This window comes from Oncorhynchus keta, unplaced genomic scaffold (genome assembly GCF_023373465.1).
Source record: "Oncorhynchus keta strain PuntledgeMale-10-30-2019 unplaced genomic scaffold, Oket_V2 Un_scaffold_1526_pilon_pilon, whole genome shotgun sequence".
NCBI lineage: Eukaryota > Metazoa > Chordata > Actinopteri > Salmoniformes > Salmonidae > Oncorhynchus > Oncorhynchus keta.
Window position 1 is genome coordinate 294,635 of NW_026290798.1, and position 21,793 is coordinate 316,427.

The 21,793-nt window shown below is 47.1% G+C and overlaps 1 protein-coding gene and 2 pseudogenes across 1 annotated transcript; all 3 read left to right on the plus strand.

The window, feature by feature from the left end:
- Nucleotides 1–280: 280 nt before the first annotated feature.
- Nucleotides 281–6,190, plus strand: LOC118370429 (macrophage mannose receptor 1-like; the record flags this gene model as incomplete). The annotated part of the gene is made up of 4 exons (XM_035755428.2): nt 281–1,165; nt 1,519–1,893; nt 5,290–5,628; nt 6,045–6,190. Coding segments are annotated over exons 1-4 (903 nt in total), but the record flags the coding sequence as incomplete, so codon positions are not given.
- A 26-nt stretch (nt 6,191–6,216) lies between these two features.
- LOC127927566 (mucin-2-like) lies at nt 6,217–7,704 on the plus strand (annotated as a pseudogene).
- A 2,284-nt stretch (nt 7,705–9,988) lies between these two features.
- On the plus strand, nt 9,989–11,682 carry LOC118370427 (uncharacterized; annotated as a pseudogene).
- The last annotated feature ends 10,111 nt before the right edge of the window (nt 11,683–21,793 follow it).

Sequence of the window (21,793 nt, forward strand, 5' to 3'; positions counted from 1 at the left end):
TGTGGGAACTCCTTCCAGACTGTTGGAAAAGCATTCCAGGTGAAGCTGGTTGAGAGAATGCCAAGAGTGTGCAAAGCTTTCATCAAGGCAAACTGTGGCTACTTTGAAGAATCTCAAATATAACATATATTTTGATATGTCTAACACTTTTTTGGTTACTACATGATTCCATATGTGTTATTTAATAGTTTTGATGTCTTCACTATTATTCTACAATGTAGAAAATTGTAAAAAAATAATAATAATAATAAGGAAAACCCTTGAATGAGTTGTCCAAACTTTTGACTGGTGCTGTACAGTGTGGGCTCCTAGTCTTTTGCATTAAGCAGAGTTAAACTTCCTTGTTCTTTAAAGGGGAACAATAGGTCTGTTCACTCAAGGGCGTGACAATAGGTCATGCCCTTGAGTGAACAATTCTGTCGCTAACCTCAGTAATCATTTTGTTCCACGCTCATTTGTCAGACCAGCAAAAGACAGTAACTACAGTATATTGTCACCTGTTTGGGAAGGTATCTTCATACAGAGTAACCTGAATTGCTCAACCTCATTCCTAACACCTTACTAATGACTTGGACTGTCAACTAGCATTCTATTTTTCAATACAAAATGGACCGTTCTGGGACAATTGCTTTTTATCTGTAGGCGAATAGGCCTAGCAATGACTTTTCCATTATCAGTGTATCTCAACAGTTTCACACTGTGATTATGTACATTTAGTCAGTTATCATGTGGTTTTTGGTGACACACTTCCGTGTTCTTGACTGACATGTTTTTCTTACCACCTGTCACAGCCTCATCATGTGGGCTCTATGTATAAGAGTGACACATCTAAACCTGATGCACTACCTTGTCAGGGAACATTGCGACAAGGGGAACCTAAAACACGTGTTATAAACAAGAACGGTCACATTCTTAAACACCTTACTACTAGGGAGTCTTAATAAGTCAGTCAACTAAGTTACAACGGGTGTCAGTTGCCTCCATTTCAGATGATTTTGTACTCGACTAGAACACAGGGTGTCACAGTTTGTATGTTTTGGTTAGATCTGAACGTTAGTGATGGACAGTTACAACGATTTCAGTTTGACAACCCATTCTGAAGACTAGTGAGAAGCTACAGTCATGAAGAGGAGCACTGCACTGTTGCGTCTCCTGTCCGTCTCAGGTATGTAATTCTTCAGTGCTTTCAATAACATCAAAGTTATTTGTTGGAGTCACTGTGCATCATTGAATAAGGCATTAAAATATAAATCCTTCAGAAAGAGGTATAAGTGTTGGGAGTACCTCATACATAAAAGACTGATCGTCTGTTACCCAATCAACACATGGGTAACTTTCAAACGGCAGGCCATTTTTCAGGATCCTTTCATAGTTCTCTCTCCGATCATGAAAAGCAACATGATGTGTATTATACGTTGATATTCTGTGATATTAACAGGATGTGTGTGTGAAACCTATGCCTGCAGCAAGGAGATATGATTAACTTGCTCTCTAATGGTTTTTGATTGTATTTTACAGGACTGTGTTACCTGACTCTCAGTATCTCCCCTCCTCAGTATCAATATATTAGCCTTCAAATTAATTATAGCCAAGCCCAGACTTACTGTAGAGACATGTACACTGACTTGGCAACCATCTACAACTCAGGGGATCTGGATAGACTTGTACAATTGGTACCGAATGGTACAGCCAGTGTCTGGATAGGACTGGAGTTTGGAGATGAATTTGAGTGGCACTGGTCATTACCAGATCAGAGAAAGATGGAGTTTTTCAACTGGAGGGCAGCAGAGCCGAAGCAAAACAATACTCAAGACAGCTGTGCTGCAATGGATCCAAACGGACAGTGGTTTGAGGATAACTGCCAAATCAAAAGAGGTTTTGTTTGCTTTGATGGTGAGTAATCCTACATCTATTCTATTTATAGCAATTTCAACCGCATATCAGATTCAAACCAGGGCCGATTCCAGGATGATATGTCTGGATGGGCAGTCAGACATTTTTTGCCCGTTTTAAAGCTTGCTGACTGCAATTTCAACTGTTAAACATGACTTGGGTATAATCAGTTGGGTGATTACGTGAGCATAATTATTTTCTTACTTGCTATATTGTATTTACTTCGCCACCATAACCTTTTTTGCCTTTACCTCCCTTATCTCACCTCACTTGCTCATTGTACATAGACTTATTGTTCTACTGTATTATTGACTGTATGTTTTGTTTTACTCCATGTGTAACTCTGTGTTGTTGTATGTGTCGAACTGCTTTGCTTTACCTTGGCCAGGTCGCAATTGTAAATGGGAACTTGTTCTCAACTTGCCTACCTGGTTAAATATAAGTTAAATAAAAAAAAAATAATAATTGTGTGGGCAATGCTCAACCCTGCACCCCGCTATATCTCCAATGCTCAACCCTGCACCCCGCTATATCTCCAATGCTCAACCCTGCACCCTGCTATATCTCCAATGCTCAACCCTGCACCCCGCTATATCTCCAATGCTCAACCCTGCACCCCGCTATATCTCCAATGCTCAACCCTGCACCCCGCTATATCTCCAATGCTCAACCCTGCACCCCGCTATATCTCCAATGCTCAACCCTGCACCCCGCTATATCTCCAATGCTTAACCCTGCACCCCGCTATATCTCCAATGCTTAACCCTGCACCCCGCTATATCTCCAATGCTCAACCCTGCACCCAGCTATATCTCCAATGCTTAACCCTGCACCCCGCTATATCTCCAATGCTCAACCCTGCACCCCGCTATATCTCCAATGCTCAACCCTGCACCCAGCTATATCTCCAATGCTTAACCCTGCACTATATCCCAATGCTCAACCCTGCATATCTCCAATGCTCAACCCTGCACCCCGCTATATCTCCAATGCTCAACCCTGCACCCCGCTATATCTTAACCCCAATGCTTAACCCTGCACCCCGCTATATCTCCAATGCTTAACCCTGCACCCCGCTATATCTCCAATGCTCAACCCTGCACCCAGCTATATCTCCAATGCTCAACCCTGCACCCCGCTATATCTCCAATGCTTAACCCTGCACCCCGCTATATCTCCAATGCTTAACCCTGCACCCCGCTATATCTCCAATGCTTAACCCTGCACCCTGCTATATCTCCAATGCTTAACCCTGCACCCCGCTATATCTCAACCCTGCACCCCGCTATATCTCCAATGCTCAACCCTGCACCCAGCTATATCTCCAATGCTTAACCCTGCACCCCGCTATATCTCCAATGCTCAACCCTGCACCCCGCTATATCTCCAATGCTCAACCCTGCACCCCGCTATATCTCCAATGCTCAACCCTGCACCCCGCTATATCTCCAATGCTCAACCCTGCACCCTGCTATATCTCCAATGCTCAACCCTGCACCCCGCTATATCTCCAATGCTCAACCCTGCACCCCGCTATATCTCCAATGCTCAACCCTGCACCCCGCTATATCTCCAATGCTCAACCCTGCACCCCGCTATATCTCCAATGCTTAACCCTGCACCCCGCTATATCTCCAATGCTTAACCCTGCACCCCGCTATATCTCCAATGCTTAACCCTGCACCCCGCTATATCTCCAATGCTTAACCCTGCACCCTGCTATATCTCCAATGCTTAACCCTGCACCCAGTCTATATCTCCAATGCTTAACCCTGCACCCTGCTATATCTCCAATGCTTAACCCTGCACCCGACTATATCTCCAATGCCCAACCCTGCACCCTGCTATATCTCCAATGCAATGCTAACCCTGCACCCCGCTATATCTCCAATGCTCAACCCTGCACCCCGCTATATCTCCAATGCTCAACCCTGCACCCCGCTATATCTCCAATGCTCAACCCTGCACCCCGCTATATCTCCAATGCTCAACCCTGCACCCCGCTATATCTCCAATGCTTAACCCTGCACCCCGCTATATCTCCAATGCTTAACCCTGCACCCCGCTATATCTCCAATGCTTAACCCTGCACCCCGCTATATCTCCAATGCTTAACCCTGCACCCCGCTATATCTCCAATGCTTAACCCTGCACCCCGCTATATCTCCAATGCTTAACCCTGCACCCCGCTATATCTCCAATGCTTAACCCTGCACCCTGCTATATCTCCAATGCTCAACCCTGCACCCTCGCTATATCTCCAATGCTTAACCCTGCACCCCGCTATATCTCCAATGCTTAACCCTGCACCCTGCTATATCTCCAATGCTTAACCCTGCACCCCGCTATATCTCCAATGCTATAACCCTGCACCCTGCTATATCTCCAATGCTAACCCTGCACCCTGCCCCAATGCTATATCTCCAATGCTTCAACCCTGCACCCTGCTATATCTCCAATGTCAACCCTGCTGCTATATCCCAGCTATATCTCCAATGCTCAACCCTGCACCCCGCTATATCTCCAATGCTCAACCCTGCACCCCGCTATATCTCCAATGCTCAACCCTGCACCCAGCTATATCTCCAATGCTCAACCCTGCACCCAGCTATATCTCCAATGCTCAACCCTGCACCCCGCTATATCTCCAATGCTAACCCTGCACCCCGCTATATCTCCAATGCTTAACCCTGCACCCTGCTATATCTCCAATGCTTAACCCTGCACCCGCTATATCTCCAATGCTTAACCCTGCACCCCGCTATATCTCCAATGCTTAACCCTGCACCCTGCTATATCTCCAATGCTTAACCCTGCACCCTGCTATATCTCCAATGCTCAACCCTGCACCCTGCTATATCTCCAATGCTTAACCCTGCACCCCGCTATATCTCCAATGCTAACCCTGCACCCCGCTCCAATCTCCAATGCTCAACCCTGCACCCCGCTATATCTCCAATGCTCAACCCTGCACCCCTGCTATATCTCCAATGCTCAACCCTGCACCCTGCTATATCCCAATGCTATATCTCCAATGCTCAACCCTGCACCCCGCTATATCTCCAATGCTCAACCCTGCACCCCGCTATATCTCCAATGCTTAACCCTGCACCCCGCTATATCTCCAATAACCCTGCTTAACCCAAACCCCGCTATATCTCCAATGCTCAACCCTGCACCCCGCTATATCTCCAATGCTTAACCCTGCACCCTATATCTCCAATGCTATATATCTCCAATGCTCAACCCTGCACCCCGCTATATCTCCAATGCTTAACCCTGCACCCCGCTATATCTCCAATGCTTAACCCTGCACCCCGCTATATCTCCAATGCTTAACCCTGCACCCCGCTATATCTCCAATGCTCCATGCATGTATTTTCTATCCTCTGACAGGGAAAAACGCTAGTAACAGTCACATCTTCATTGATGACAGCAAGACTTGGAGAGAGGCTCAAGACCACTGCCGGGGTACGTACACAGACCTGGCCAGCATACGGTCCAGAGAGGAAAACCATCACGTCCAGAACATGTCACTGTCCCAGAGCATGTGGATTGGTCTCTTCAAAGACCCATGGAAGTGGTCAGATGGGAGCAACTCCTCATACCGCTTCTGGAAGAACAATCAGACTAACAACTTCAGAGGGGACCAGAACTGTACTTCTGTTATACTCAACGATAACAAGTGGAATGTCCAGTGGTGCAACATCAGTTGGGGGTTTGTGTGCCATGGTGGTGAGTTTGGTACATTTTTGTTAGATGGGATTCAAATTTTGACCGGTAGCAACTTTTAAGAAAACAAATAGAAACAGAGAAAACAATTAAGATACAAAATCAAATCAAATTATATTGGTCACATTAATGAAGATGTTATTGCAGGAAATGCTTGTGTTTCAAGCTCCAACAGTGCAGTGATATCTAACAATTCATAACAATACACACAAACCTAAAAGTAAAAGAAAGGAATTAAAGAATATAGAAATATTAGGATGAGCCATGTCAGAGTGGCATAGACTAAAATACAGTAGAATAGAATACAGTATATACATATGAGATGAGTAAAGCAGTACGTAAACATGATTTAATGTGTTTGTTATGAATTAAATACATTTGACCCTTGTTTCTAATGTATTTGTATATATTCCTTACAGAAATGAAGCGACCCACTACCCAGATACCACCTACAACTCCTCCCACAGCTACTGTGCCACAAACAACTCCTCCCACAGCTACTGTGCCACAAACAACTCCTCCCACAGCTACTGTGCCACAAACAACTCCTCCCACAGCTACTGTGCCACAAACAACTCCTCCCACAGCTACTGTGCCACAAACAACTCCTCCCACAGCTACTGTGCCACAAACAACTCCTCCCACAGCTACTGTGCTTGCCACTGCTGAACAGTCAACAACAGATGAAGTAACACCTAAGCTAACAACTACCCATTTTGTGCAGATTCAACATATTCTTTTAGATCTTTTACCAACCTCAGACCAAGCAACTACTGTAGGCTTACCTGTTCAAAACACTCCATCTACACCAGTACCAACTACATTCACTACCACAGACCAAGGTTCAATTGAACAGTTAACTACAAAATACCTAACTACAAAACATGGAACTACTGTTAAAAAACCAACTACATTCAATACCACAGTAAATGTTACTAAACAGTTGACTACTGAACGCCTAACGTCTGACCAAGCGACTATTGTACCTGTTCAAAGCAATATCTCAATGCCTGTACCAACTACATTAACTAGAGAGCAAGCAACTACTGGTTTCATACCTACAAGCGCTACTTTCAATACCACAGTGCATGTTTCTACTGAACACACAAGCTCTGATCAAGCAATTACTGAACCTGTTCAAAACACTCCTACATCTGTACCAGCTATATTCACTACCACAGAGCAAGTGACTACTAGTTACATACCTACAAGTGCTATGACTGCACCTGTCCAAAACACTCCCTCATCGTCTGTACAAACTACATTCAATTCCACAGAACATACTTCACCAGAACAGTTAACTACTGAACACCTAACCTCTGACCCACAGACTACTGTGCCTGTTCAAAAACCAACTACATCCAATACCACAGTGCGTGTTTCTACTGGACAGCTGTCTACCAGACTCCTAACCTCTGACCCACTGACTACTGTACCTGTTCAAAACACGACCTCAACGCCTGTACAAACTACATCCAATACCACAGTGCGTGTTTCAACTGAAGAGGCAACTCCTGAACGCTCAACCGCTAACCAAGCCACTACTGCTTACTTACCTGCAACAACTGTACCTGTTCAAAACACGACCTCAACGCCTGTACAAACTACATCCAATACCACAGTGCGTGTTTCAACTGAAGAGGCAACTCCTGAACGCTCAACCGCTAACCAAGCCACTACTGCTTACTTACCTGCAACAACTGTACCTGTTCAAAACACGACCTCAACGCCTGTACAAACTACATCCAATACCACAGTGCGTGTTTCAACTGAAGAGGCAACTCCTGAACGCTCAACCGCTAACCAAGCCACTACTGCTTACTTACCTGCAACAACGGTACCTGTTGGAAACACTCCCTCAACACCCGTACCAACTATGTTCAATACCACAGTGCGTGTTTCTATTGAACACCTAACCTCTGACCCACTGACTACTGTACCTGTTCAAAAACCAACTACATCCAATACCACAGTACATGTTTCTACTGAACACCTAACCTCTGACCCACTGACTACTGTACCTGTTCAAAAACCAGCTACGTTCAATACCACAGTGCGTGTTTCAACTGAACACCTAACCTCTGACCCAGTGACTACTGTACCTGTTCAAAACACGACCTCAACGCCTGTACAAACTACATCCAATACCACAGTGCGTGTTTCTACTGGACAGCGGTCTACCAGACTCCTAACCTCTGACCCACTGACTGCTGTAACTGTTCAAAACACGACCTCAACGCCTGTACAAACTACATCCAATACCACAGTGCGTGTTTCTACTGGACAGCTGTCTACCAGACTCCTAACCTCTGACCCACTGACTACTGTACCTGTTCAAAAACTGTACAAACTACATCCAATACCACAGTGCGTGTTTCTACTGGACAGCTGTCTACCAGACTCCTAACCTCTGACCCACTGACTACTGTACCTGTTGTTCAACGCCTGTACAAACTACATCCAATACCACAGTGCGTGTTTCTACTGGACAGCTGTCTACCAGACCTAACCTCTGACCCACTGACTACTGTACCTGTTCAAAACCAGACCTCAACGCCTGTACAAACTACTCCAATACCACAGTGCGTGTTTCGTGTTTACTGGACAGCTGTCTACCAGACCTAACCTCTGACCCACTGACTACTGTACCTGTTCAAAACAAAACGCCCAAACTACATCCAATACCACAGTGCGTGTTTCTACTGGACAGCTGTCTACCAGACTCCTAACCTCTGACCCACTGACTACTGTACCTGTTCAAAACACGACCTCAACGCCTGTACAAACTACATCCAATACCACAGTGCGTGTTTCTACTGGACAGCTGTCTACCAGACTCCTAACCTCTGACCCACTGACTACTGTACCTGTTCAAAACACGACCTCAACGCCTGTACAAACTACATCCAATACCACAGTGCGTGTTTCTACTGGACAGCTGTCTACCAGACTCCTAACCTCTGACCCACTGACTACTGTACCTGTTCAAAACACGACCTCAACGCCTGTACAAACTACATCCAATACCACAGTGCGTGTTTCTACTGGACAGCTGTCTACCAGACTCCTAACCTCTGACCCACTGACTACTGTACCTGTTCAAAAAGCGTTATCTCATCGTCAACCAACTACCACAGAACATGCTTCAACTGAAATGTTAACTACTGGATACTCAACTAGAGAGGAAGCAACTACTGGTTACTTACCTACAAGTGCTTCTGCTTCAAACGTCCAAAACAGTCCCTCAACACCAGTACCAACCACATTCAATACCACAGAACATGTTTCAACTGAACAGTTAACTACTGAACACCTAACCTCTGACCCACTGACTACTGTACCTGTTAAAAAACCAACTACATCCAATACCACAGTGCGTGTTTCTACTGGACAGCTGTCTACCAGACTCCTAACCTCTGACCCACTGACTACTGTACCTGTTCAAAACACGACCTCAACGCCTGTACAAACTACATCCAATACCACAGTGCGTGTTTCAACTGAAGAGGCAACTCCTGAACGCTCAACCGCTAACCAAGCCACTACTGCTTACTTACCTGCAACAACGGTACCTGTTGGAAACACTCCCTCAACACCCGTACCAACTATGTTCAATACCACAGTGCGTGTTTCTACTGAACACCTAACCTCTGACCCAGTGACTACTGTACCTGTTCAAAAACCAGCTACGTTCAATACCACAGTGCGGGTTTCTACTGAACACCTAACCTCTGACCCACTGACTACTGTACCTGTTCAAAAACCAGCTACGTTCAATACCACAGTGCGTGTTTCTACTGAACACCTAACCTCTGACCCAGTGACTACTGTACCTGTTCAAAAACCAGCTACGTTCAATACCACAGTGCGGGTTTCTACTGAACACCTAACCTCTGACCCAGTGACTACTGTACCTGTTCAAAAACCAGCTACGTTCAATACCACAGTGCGTGTTTCTACTGAACACCTAACCTCTGACCCACTGACTACTGTACCTGTTCAAAAACCAGCTACGTTCAATACCACAGTGCGTGTTTCTACTGAACACCTAACCTCTGACCCACTGACTACTGTACCTGTTCAAAAACCAGCTACATCCAATACCACAGTGCGTGTTTCTACTGGACAGCTGTCTACCAGACTCCTAACCTCTGACCCACTGACTACTGTACCTGTTCAAAACACGACCTCAACGCCTGTACAAACTACATCCAATACCACAGTGCGTGTTTCTACTGGACAGCTGTCTACCAGACTCCTAACCTCTGACCCACTGACTACTGTACCTGTTCAAAACACGACCTCAACGCCTGTACAAACTACATCCAATACCACAGTGCGTGTTTCTACTGGACAGCTGTCTACCAGACTCCTAACCTCTGACCCACTGACTACTGTACCTGTTCAAAACACGACCTCAACGCCTGTACAAACTACATCCAATACCACAGTGCGTGTTTCTACTGGACAGCTGTCTACCAGACTCCTAACCTCTGACCCACTGACTACTGTACCTGTTCAAAGCGTTATCTCATCGTCTGTACCAACTACCACAGAACATGCTTCAACTGAAATGTTAACTACTGGATACTCAACTAGAGAGGAAGCAACTACTGGTTACTTACCTACAAGTGCTTCTGCTTCAAACGTCCAAAACAGTCCCTCAACACCAGTACCAACCACATTCAATACCACAGAACATGTTTCAACTGAACAGTTAACTACTGAACACCTAACCTCTGACCCACTGACTACTGTACCTGTTCAAAACACCCCCTCAACACCAGTACAAACTACATCCAATACCACAGTAAATGTTACTAAACAGTTGACTACTGAACGCCTAACGTCTGACCAAGCGACTATTGTACCTGTTCAAAGCAATATCTCTATGCCTGTAGCAACTTCATTGATTTCCTCAGAACATGCTTCAACTGAACAGTTAGCTAATGAACACCTAACCTCTAACCCAGCAACTCCTGTACCTGTTCAAAGCAATATCTCTATGCCTGTAGCAACTACATTAACTAGAGAGCAAGCAACTATTGGTTACATACCTACAAGCTCTACTTTCAATAACACAGTGCATGTTTCAACTGAAGAAGCAACTCCTGAACGCTCAACCGCTAACCAAGCCACTACTGCTTACTTACCTGCAACAACGGTACCTGTTGGAAACACTCCCTCAACACCAGTACCAACTATGTTCAATACCACAGTGCATGTTTCTACTGAACACCTAACCTCTGACCCACTGACTACTGTACCTGTTCAAAAACCAGCTACGTTCAATACCACAGTACATGTTTCTACTGAACACCTAACCTCTGAGCCAGTGACTACTGTACCTGTTCAAAACAGTCCCTCAATGTCTATACCAACTACATTCAATAGAACAGACCAAGTTTCAACTGAACAGTTAACTACTGAACACCTAAATACAGAAAGTGCACCTACTGTACATTTTCAAAGCGTTATCTCATCGTCTGCACCAACTACCACAGAACATGCTTCAACTGAAATGTTAACTACTGGATACTCAACTAGAGAGGAAGCAACTACTGGTTACTTACCTACAAGCGCTACTTTCAATACCACAGTGCATGTTTCTACTACAGAGAAAGTGACTACTGATTTCTCACCTACAAGAGCTTCTAATGCTAATGTCCAAAACATTTCCTCAACACCAGTACCAACCACATTCAATACCACAGTGCATGTTTCTACTGAAGAGGTGACTACTAAACACCTTACTACTGAGAATGTAAAACATCAATCAACAACTGAGACTGCAGACACAGAAATGCAACACAGCATTACACAAGTGACTACTGAACATACTTCTGCCCTACATATAACCACAGTGGCTGAGACTGCTCCATACAGTACTACAGAGCCTGTCAGTCTCTCCACTGTTATGCCAAATGAAAACAGTCGAGGTTTAAGTCCAGGTAACTTTCATCATTATTTCACAATTATTGACATGTTGAAAGACTAATAGTCTCTTTTTTGTTTGGCTGTGGTTTTATGTTGTTTCAAATATGTTATATTACAGAGCAGAGGTATAAATGCATACAAATCTACATTTTGTTGAATGGGCTCCATGTTATCTATCTTTAATATCTTTATTTCTCTCAGACAACCTGATATTGATCCATGAGAACATGACGTGGAACGAGGCCCTGAGCTACTGCAGAGAGCACCACGTTGACCTGGTCTCGATCACTACAGAGCTGCTTCAGTACTGGGTGGCAGAGAGGGCTGCCAACGCCACCTCATCCCACGTCTGGGTGGGCCTGCGCTTCACCTGTTCATTCCACTTCTGGTTCTGGATCAGGTCTGATGCAGGCTGCTACCAGAACTGGGCCCCCGGGCACGGCTCAGACAGCCAGCAGGACTGTGGGATTGCAGGGGCTGTAGAGACCACCGGGAGGCAGCAATGGGTTAGTCTGGAGGAGAACCAGAGGCTCAACTTCATCTGCTACAAATGTTCTGGGGACAGTGGTGAGGGGTTGATACATCCCTGATTCGGACAACTTTTGTATTATGTATGTTTCTTGTGCAACGTGAAAAATGTACACTACCGTTCAAAAGTTTGGGATCACTTAGAAATGTCCTTGTTTTTGAAAGAAAGCACATTTTTGTCCATAAAATAACATCAAGTGGATCAGAAACATAGTGTAGATATTGTTAATGTTGTAAATGACTATTGTAGCTGGAAATGGCAGATTTTTTATGGAATATCTACATAGGCGTACAGAGGCCCATTATCAGCAACCATCACTCCTGTGTTCCAATGGCACGTTGTGTTGGCTAAACCAAGTTTATCATTTTAAAAGGCTAATTGATCAGTAGAAAACTATTTTGCAACTATGTTAGCACAGCTGAAAACTGTTGTTCTGATTAAAGAAGCAATAAAACAACGATAGACAGCTGTATGGGTATGGTTCTGTATGTTTTAGTGTGTTATTGTTGAGTTCTTGTTTGGCACTCCATTTTATGAATAAGAGTTTGCATTATGTCTGCCACAAATGCTACATTGACACAGCAGTAGATTGTATAATAAACAACTGCTACATTGACACGTCAGTAGACTTTATATTGGTCACGCCCTTAGAGAGCCTTTTTTTGTCTCTATTTAGTTTGGTCAGGGTGTGATTTGGATGGGCATTCTATGTTCTGTTTTCTATGTTTTTGTATTTCTATGTTTTGGCCGGGTATGGTTCTCAATCAGGGACAGCTGTCTGTCGTTGTCTCTGATTGGGAATCATACTAAGGCAGCCGTTTTCCCTTTGATCATTGTGGGGAGTTATCTTTGTTAGGGGCACTATAGCCCTTGTAAGCTTCACGGTCGTTTTTGTTATTTCTTGTTTTTTTTTTAGCGACATTTTAACATGGAGCACACGGTGTCTCCAGTGCGCGTTCACAGCCTGGTGCGCTACATCCCAGCTCCCCACATCTGCCGGGCTAGGGTGAGCATCCAGCTAGGAAGGATGGTGCCCGCTCAGCGGGCCTGGTCTCCAGTGTGTCTCTTCGGCCCAAGATCCTGCGCCGGCTCTGCACACTGTGTCTCCGGTGCGTCTGCACAGCCCAGTGCGTCCTGTGCCAGATCCCTTCTTGCCATGATCCATGGCAAGAAGCCTCCAGTGATGATCCAAGGCACGAAGCCTCCAGTGATGATCCATGGCAAGAAGCCTCCAGTGATGATCCATGGCACGAAGCCTCCAGTGAGGATCCATGGCAAGAAGCCTCCAGTGAGGATCCATGGCAAGAAGCCTCCAGTGAGGATCCATGGCATAAAGCCTCCAGTGAGGATCCATGGCACAAAGCCTCCAGTGAGGATCCATGGCACAAAGCCTCCAGCGACGATCCATGGCACAAAGCCTCCAGCGACGATCCATGGCACAAAGCCTCCAGCGAGGAGTCATGGCACGAAGCCTCCAATAATGGCCTCCAGTCCGGAGCCTCCAGCGACGGCTTCCAGTCCAGAGCCTCCAGCAACGGTCTCCTGTCCGGAGCCTCCAGCAACGGTCTCCAGTCCGGGGCCGGCGGCGAGGGTCCCCAGTCCGGGGCCGGCGGCGAGGGTCCCCAGTCCAGGGTCGGCGACAAGGGTCCCCACACCAGAGGTGCCACCAAAGTGGGGTGAGGTGGAGCGGGGTCTATGTCCCGCACCAGAGCCGCCACCAGGGATAGATGCCCACCCGGAACCTCCCCTATAGGTTCAGGTTTTGTGGCCAGAGTCCGCACCTTTGGGGGGGGTTACTGTCACGCCCTGAACTTAGAGAGCCTTTTTATGTCTCTATTTGTTTTGGTCAGTGTCACGACTTCCGCCGAAGTCGGCCCCTTCTTGTTCGGGTGGTGTTCGGCGGTCAACGTCACCGGCTTTCTAGTCACTACCGATCCATTTTTCTGTTTCGTTTGGTTTTGTCTGATTACATACACACCTGTTTTACATTGCCTCATTACATTCCCTATTTAACCATCGGACATACATTTCTGTTCTGTCTGTGATTGTTTATGTCGTTAGTGGTTATGTTTGTGTTAGTCTTGTTGTATGTTCCATTTTTGGAATTTTGCTTTATTCTTTGAGTAAACTCAGTTGGATTACTCCATACCTGTGTCCTGCGCCTGACTCCGCTTTCACTCTGCACCCAATCGCTGACAGAATCACGGACCATTCAAATGGAGTCAGCAGGTACAGCCAGCCCTTCTCTCCCAGTAGAGGAGCGAGTTCAGCAGCACTCAACCATGTTAAACTGGCTAGGGACAGCCATGGATCGCGTGTTGCAAACTCTGGACAGATGGGAGAGAGGAGGCTTTCCTGTCAACGCTACTACACCACCACCCGCGCCTCAACCTACACCGATGTCCACCCCTCCGTCATCAAGTCCCAGTGGAATTCGGCTCCCGCTCCCAGGAGCGTATGACGGATCAGTTGCCGGGTGCCAGGGGTTCCTACACCAGCTGGAGCTCTACCTGGCAGCTGTTCAGCCGGTTCCTACCGGACGGGAGAGAGTGGGCGCTCTCATCTCCTGCCTGACTGGAAAAGCCCTGGAGTGGGCCAACGCCATCTGGGGAAGGTCCGACTCTGGATGACTACGAGGATTTCTCCCGGGAGAGAGACTGTTTCATCTAAGACAGGGGATGAGGAGGGGGATGAGGAGTGCTCAAGAGTTCGCACTGGACTCGAACTCTGGCAGCTGGTGCGGGATGGAATGAGCGGGCCCTGATCGACCACTACAGGTGTAGTTTACGTGAGGACGTTCGTAGGGAGCTAGCCTGCAGGGACACTACTCTCAACCTGGACCAGCTGGTGGACTTGTCTATCCGGCTGGATAACCTGTTGGCCTCCCATGGACGTCTGGATCGGGGTCCGCCCGTTCCATTACCCAGCACATTGGATCCCACACCTATGGAGTTAGGAGGGGCTGCTATGAGGGGGACCGGGGGGGGGACCAGCTGTGGCCGCAGAGGGCACACTGCTGGTCGGTGCTGGGGTGGTTCTCCAGGAAGTCGAGGTAGCAGGTGGAGCACTGGTGGGTCTTCCCAGGTGAGTAGGCACACAACTCACCCAGAGCCCTCTGTTGCATACATGTGGTTACCTATAGAATTTCCTGAGTTCTCCCCACATTCCCAGCATAAGGCGCTAGTAGATTCAGGCGCAGCTAGGAACTTTATTGACCGCTCCTTAGCACATAGATTAGGGATTCCTATTGTTCCTGTTGATGTTCCCTTCCCTGTACATGCCTTAGATAGTCGTCCTTTGGGGTCGGGGCTAATTGGTGAGGTCACAGCGCCCACTGCTATGAGAACGCGGGGGGATCACGAGGAGAGAATTAGTCTTTTCCTGATCGACTCTCCTGCGTTTCCTGTTGTATTGGGTCTTCCTTGGTTAGCCTCTCATGATCCTATTATTTTCGTGGCAACAGAGGGCTCTCAAGGAATGGTCCTGTCAGTGTTCAGGGAGGTGTGTTGGTGTTTCCTTAGGTGCCACTATGGTGGAAAGTCCAAACCAGGTTTCCACCATGCACATTCCCCCGAATATGCTGATTTGGCACTCGCCTTCTGTAAAAAAATACCACCCCATCGACAGGGGGATTGTGCGATAGATCTCTTGATAGATGCTGCACTTCCCAGGAGTCATGTGTATCCTCTGTCACAGGAGGAGACGGTGACTATGTAGACATATGTCACCGAATCTCTGGGACAACGGTACATTCAACCTTCCATCTCACCTGTCTCCTCAAGTTTATTTTTTGTGAAGAAAAAGGATGGAGGTTTGCGCCCATGTATTGATTATCGAGGTTTGAATAAGATCACGGTAAAATACAGTTACCCGCTTTTGGTCACCTGAAGGCTCTGTTTACCTCGGCTCCCGTGTTGGCTCATCCTGATCCCTTTTTAGCGTTCATAGTTGAGTTGGACGCGTCTCAGCGCTCGGGTACGCCACTAAAGCTTCGCCCCTGTGCATTCTTTTTGAAGAATCTCAGCCCGGCGGAGTGAAACTATGATGTGGGGGATCGGGAGGTGTTAGCTGTTGTCATGGCTCTGAAAGCCTGGAGACATTGGCTTGAGGGGGCTAGACACCCTTTTCTCATTTGGACTGACCACCGCAATCTGGAGTACATTCAAGCAGCGAGGAGACTGAACCCTCGCCAGGCAAGGTGGGCCATGTTTTTTACCCATTTTGTTTTCACCCTTTCCTACAAACCAGGTTCCCAGAACGTGAAGGCAGACGCACTGTCCCGGTTGTATGACACAGAGGAGCAGTCCACGGATCCCACTCCCATAATTCCAGTTTCTCGCCTGGTGGCACCGGTGGTTTGGGAGGTGGACGCGGACATCGAGCGGGCGTCACGTGCAGAGCCTACTCCCCCTGAGTGTCCAGCTGGGCTTCTGTACGTTCCGTTTGATGTCCGTGATCGTTTGAACTGTTGGGCTCACACGTCACCCTCCTCTGGTCATTCTGGCATCTGTCGGACGGTGCGCTGCCTTGCTGGGAAGTACTGGTGGCCCACTTTAGCTAAGGACGTGAGGGTGTATGTTTCCTCCTGTTCGGTATGCGCACAGTGCAAGGCACCTAGACACCTGCCCAGAGGGAAATTACAACCACTTCCCGTTCCACATCGACCATGGTCACACCTATCGGTGGATTTCGTGACGGATCTGCCCCCGTCGCGGGGTAACACCACGATTCTGGTCTTTGTGGATCGGTTTTCTAAGTCCTACCGCCTTCTTCCTTTGCCCGGTCTCCCTACGGCTCTACAAACTGCGGAGGCCCTTTTCACCCACGTATTCCGGCACTACGGGGTGCCTGAGGATGTAGTTTCTGATCGGGGTCCCCAATTCACGTCTAGAGTATGGAGGGCGTTTATGGAACGCCTGGGGGTCTCTGTCAGCCTTACCTCAGGTTTTCACCCCGAGAGTAACGGGCAGGTGGAGAGAGTCAACCAGAATGTGGGTAGGTTTCTGAGGTCCTATTGCCAGGACCGGCCGAGGGAGTGGGCCCAAAACTCCCTCTGCCACTCCTCTACCAACCTATCACCATTTCAATGTGTGCTGGGTTATCAGCCGGTCCTGGCACCATGGCATCAGAGCCAGATCGAGACTCCTGCGGTGGATGAATGGTTTCGGCACTCAGAGGAGACATGGAAAGCTGCCCGTGTGCGGCTACAACGGGCCGTCAGGAGGCAAAAGGCGAGTGCTGACCGCTACCGCAGTGAGGCCCCGGAGTATGCACTGGTAGATCAGGTCTGGCTCTCGACCCGAAACCTGCCTCTTCATCTGCCCTGCCGGAAGCTGGTTCCGTGGTTTGTGGGGCCATTTAAAGTCCTGAGGAGACTGAACGAGGTTTGTTATAGGTTACAACTCCCCCCTGATTTATCACATTAACCCCTCGTTCCTTATGTCTCTCCTCAGGCCGGTGGTGGCTGGTCCACTCCAGCAGTCTGAGGTGCGGGAGGTTCCTCCGCCCCCTCTGAACATCGAGGGGGTCCCGGCGTATACCCTACGAGCCATCATGGACTCAAGGCGTCGGGCGAAGGGCCTTCAGTACCTGGTGGAGTGGGAGGGGTACGGCCCGGGAGGAGAGATGCTGGGTACTGGTGGAGGACATCCTAGATCCCTCATTACTACAGGAATTTCACCGTCTCCACCCGGATCGCCCTGGGTCCCGTCCTCCTGATCGTCCCCGAGGCCGGTGTCGGCGCGTTGCTGGAGCCGCGCGTCAAAAGGGGGGGCGGGTACTGTCATGACTTCCGCCGGGTGTCGACGTCACCGGCCTTGTTCGGGTGTCGACGTCACCGGCTTTCTACTCACTACCGATCCATTTTTCTGTTTTGTCTGATTACATACACACCTGTTTTACATTCCCTAGTTAACCATCTGACATACATTTCTGTTCTGTCCGTGATTGTTTATGTCGTTAGTGGTTGTGTTTGTGTTAGAGTTTTGTTCTATGTTCCATATTTGGAATTTTGCTTTATTCTTTGAGTAAACTCAGGATTACTCCATACCTGTGTCCTGCGCCTGACTCAGTTTTCACTCTGCACCCAATCGCTGACAGTTAGGGTGTGATATGAGTGGGCATTCTATGTTCTGTTTTCTATGTTTTTGTATTTCTATGTTTTGGCCGGGTATGGTTCTCAATCAGGGACAGCTGTCTATCGTTGTCTCTGATTGGGAATCATACTTAGGCAGCCTTTTTCCCTTTGGTCATTGTGGGAAGTTATCATTGTTAGGGGCACTATAGCCCTTGTAAACTTCATGATCGTTTTTGTTATTTCTTGTTTTGTTGGCGACATAACAAATAAAATGTACGCTCACAACGCTGCACCTTGGTCTCATTCCGACGACGGCCGTGACAATTATAAACAACTGCTACATTGACACAGCAGTTAAACATTTTCATTGTATGTGTGATACATTCTTGTCTGATGTTTTAATCTCAATAAATATGATTGGACCAGCTGTTCTCCCAATCAGAGTTATCACTAGACTAAAAGATCTCCTTTAATTTCCATTAATCCTTACTGAGGGTTACCTCAAAATTATCAAAATTAGGCTTATTTTAACTGATAATCAGCAGTGTACTTTTTCATGAGAACTGTGATTGAACGGGTTTATTTATCTTTAACCTTCATTTAACTAGGCAAGTCCGTTAAGAAAAAATCTTATTTACAATGACGGCCTACTGGGGAACAGTAGATTAATGGCCTTGTTCAGGGGCAGAATGACGGATCTTTACCTTGTCAGCTCAGGGATTCCATCCAGCAACTTTTACGGTTACTGGCCCAAGGCTCTAACCACCAGGATACCTGCCGCCTTCAAGCTTTAGGGCTCGATTAAATCTATATCACCGAACTTCAGCGCTATTGAGATGTAAAGGAAATGTAAATGCAGCCTTTTCACTGAATGCAGTCTCTACTAACGCCGGAACATTGCCTTTAAATTAAATCAAGCTATAGCTCTGAATTTCCGCTATAACGGATCGAATCGAGCCATTTGACAACCTTCGGGAACACTTTTTTGGGATAATTCTTTTTTTGGGATAATCCATCTGCAGATGCTCTACAGATTATCTACAGACTATTAGTCCGACGAACAGACTATTAGTATTACTAACCCTAGCTCCGTTTGGCCGGTAGGGATATCCTTGTCTCATCGCGCACCAGCGACTCCTGTGGCGGGCCGGGCACAGTGCACACTAACCAAGGTCGCCAGGTGCACGGTGTTTCCTCCGACACATTGGTGCGGCTGGCTTCCAGGTTCGATGTGCGCTTTGTTAAGAAGCAGTGCGGCTTGGTTGGGTTGTGTTTCGGAGGACGCATGACTTTTGACCTTCGTCTCTCCCGAGCCCGTACGGGAGTTGTAGCGATGAGACAAGATAGTAACTACTAATAATTGGATACTACGAAATTGGGGGAAAAAATTAGGTAAAATTTAAAAATAAAACACAAAAAAAAAGACAGAATGACTAAACGGGCGGAACTGCAATCTACTGTAGAGATAGCCTGCAGAGTTCTGTCATACTATCCAGGTCTATGTCCAAACAGTTCGAACATCTACTTTTAAAAATCCTTCTCTCCAGAAATAAATCCCTCACTGTTGCCGCTTGTTATAGACCCCCCTCAGCTCCCAGCTGTGTCTTGGACACCATATGTGAATTGATTGCCCCCCATCTATCATCAGTGTTCGTACTGCTAGGTGTCCTAAATTGGGATATGCTTAACACCCCCGGCCATCCTACAATCTAAGCTAGATGCCCTCAATGTCAAACAAATTATCAATGAACCTACCAGGTACAACCCCAAATCCGTAAACATGGGCACCCTCATGGATATCATCCTGACCAACTTGCCCTCTAAATACACCTCTGCTGTTTTCAACCAAGATCTCAGCAATCACTGCCTCATTGCCTGCGTCTGTTATGGGTCCGCGGTCAAACGACAACCCCTCATCACTGTCAAGTGCTCCCTAAAACACTTCTGTGAGCATGCCTTTCTAATCAACCTGAGCTGGGTATCCTGGAAGGATATTGACCTCATTCCGTTAGTAGAGGATGACATCTTAAAAAGCATGCCCCCTTCAAAAAATGTAGAACTAAGAACAGATATAGCCCTTGGTTCACTCCAGACTTGACTGGCCTTGACGAGCACAAAAATATCCTGTGGCATACTGCACTAGCATCGAATAGTTCCTGCGATATGCAACTTTTCAGGGAAGTCAGGAACCAATGCACACAGTCAGTTAGGAAAGCAAAGGCGAGCTTTTTCAAACAGAAATTTGTATCCTGCAGCACTAATTCCAAAAGGTTTTGGGACATTGTAAACTCCATGGAGAATAAGACTACCTCCTCTCTAGGAAACACTGTCACCACTGATGAATCCACGATAATCGAGAACTTCAATAAGCATTTCTCTACGGCTGGCCATGCTTTCCACCTGGCTACCTAACCCCGGCCAACAGTTCTGCACCCCCCGCAGAAACTGGCCAAAGTCCACCCCCCTCCCTCCACTTGTCCTTCACCCAAATCCAGACAGCTGATGTTCTGAAATAGCCCTGCAAATCAGCTGGGCAAGACAATCTGGACCCTCTCTTTCTAAAACTATTCGCCGTCATTGTTGCAACCCCTATTACTAGTCTGCTCAACCTCTCTTTTGTGTCGTCTGAGATTCCTAAAGATTGGAATGCGGCCACAGTCATCCCCCTCTTCAAAGGGGGTGACACTCTAGACCAAAACTGTTACAGACCTATATCCATCCTGCCTTGCCTTCCTAAAGTCTTCGAAAGCCAAGTGAACAAACAGATCACCGACCATTTCGAATCCCACGTACCTTCTCCCCTATGCAATCTGGTTTCCGAGCTGATCATGGGTGCACCTCAGCCACGCTCAAGGTGCTAAACGATATCATAACCGCCATCGATAAAAGACAGTACTGTACAGCCGTCTTCATTAACCGTATTCTTATCGGCAGACTCAACAGCCTTGGTTTCTCTAATGACTGCCTCACCTGGTTCACTAACTACTTCTCAGATAGAGTTCAGTGTGTCAAATTGGAGGGCCTGTTGTCCAGACCTCTGGCAGTCTCTATGGGGGTGGCACAGGGTTCAATTCTCGGGCCGACTCATTTCTCTGTATTTATCAATGATGTTGCTCTTGCTGTGGGTGATTCTTTGATCCACCTCTACGCAGACGACACCATTCTGTATACATCTGGCCCTTCTTTGGACACTGTGTTAACAAACCTCCAAACGAGCTTCAACGCCATACAACACTCCTTCCGTGGCCTTCAACTGCTCTTAAATGCTAGTAAAACGAAATGCATGCTCTTCAACCGATCACTGCCCTCACCCGCCCACCCGAAGTAGCATCACTGCTCTGGACGGTTCTGACTTAGAATATGTGGACAACTATAAATACCTAGGTGTCTGGTTAGACTGTAAACTCTCCTTCCAGACTCATATTAAGCATCTACCATCCAAAGTTAAATCTAGAATCGGCTTCCTATTTCGCAACAAAGCCTCCTTCACTCATGCTGCCAAACATACCCTCGTAAAACTGACTATCCTACCGATCCTTGACTTCGGCGATGTCATTTACAAAATAGCCTCCAACACTCTACTCAGCAAATTGGATGTAGTCTATCACAGTGCCATCCGTTTTGTC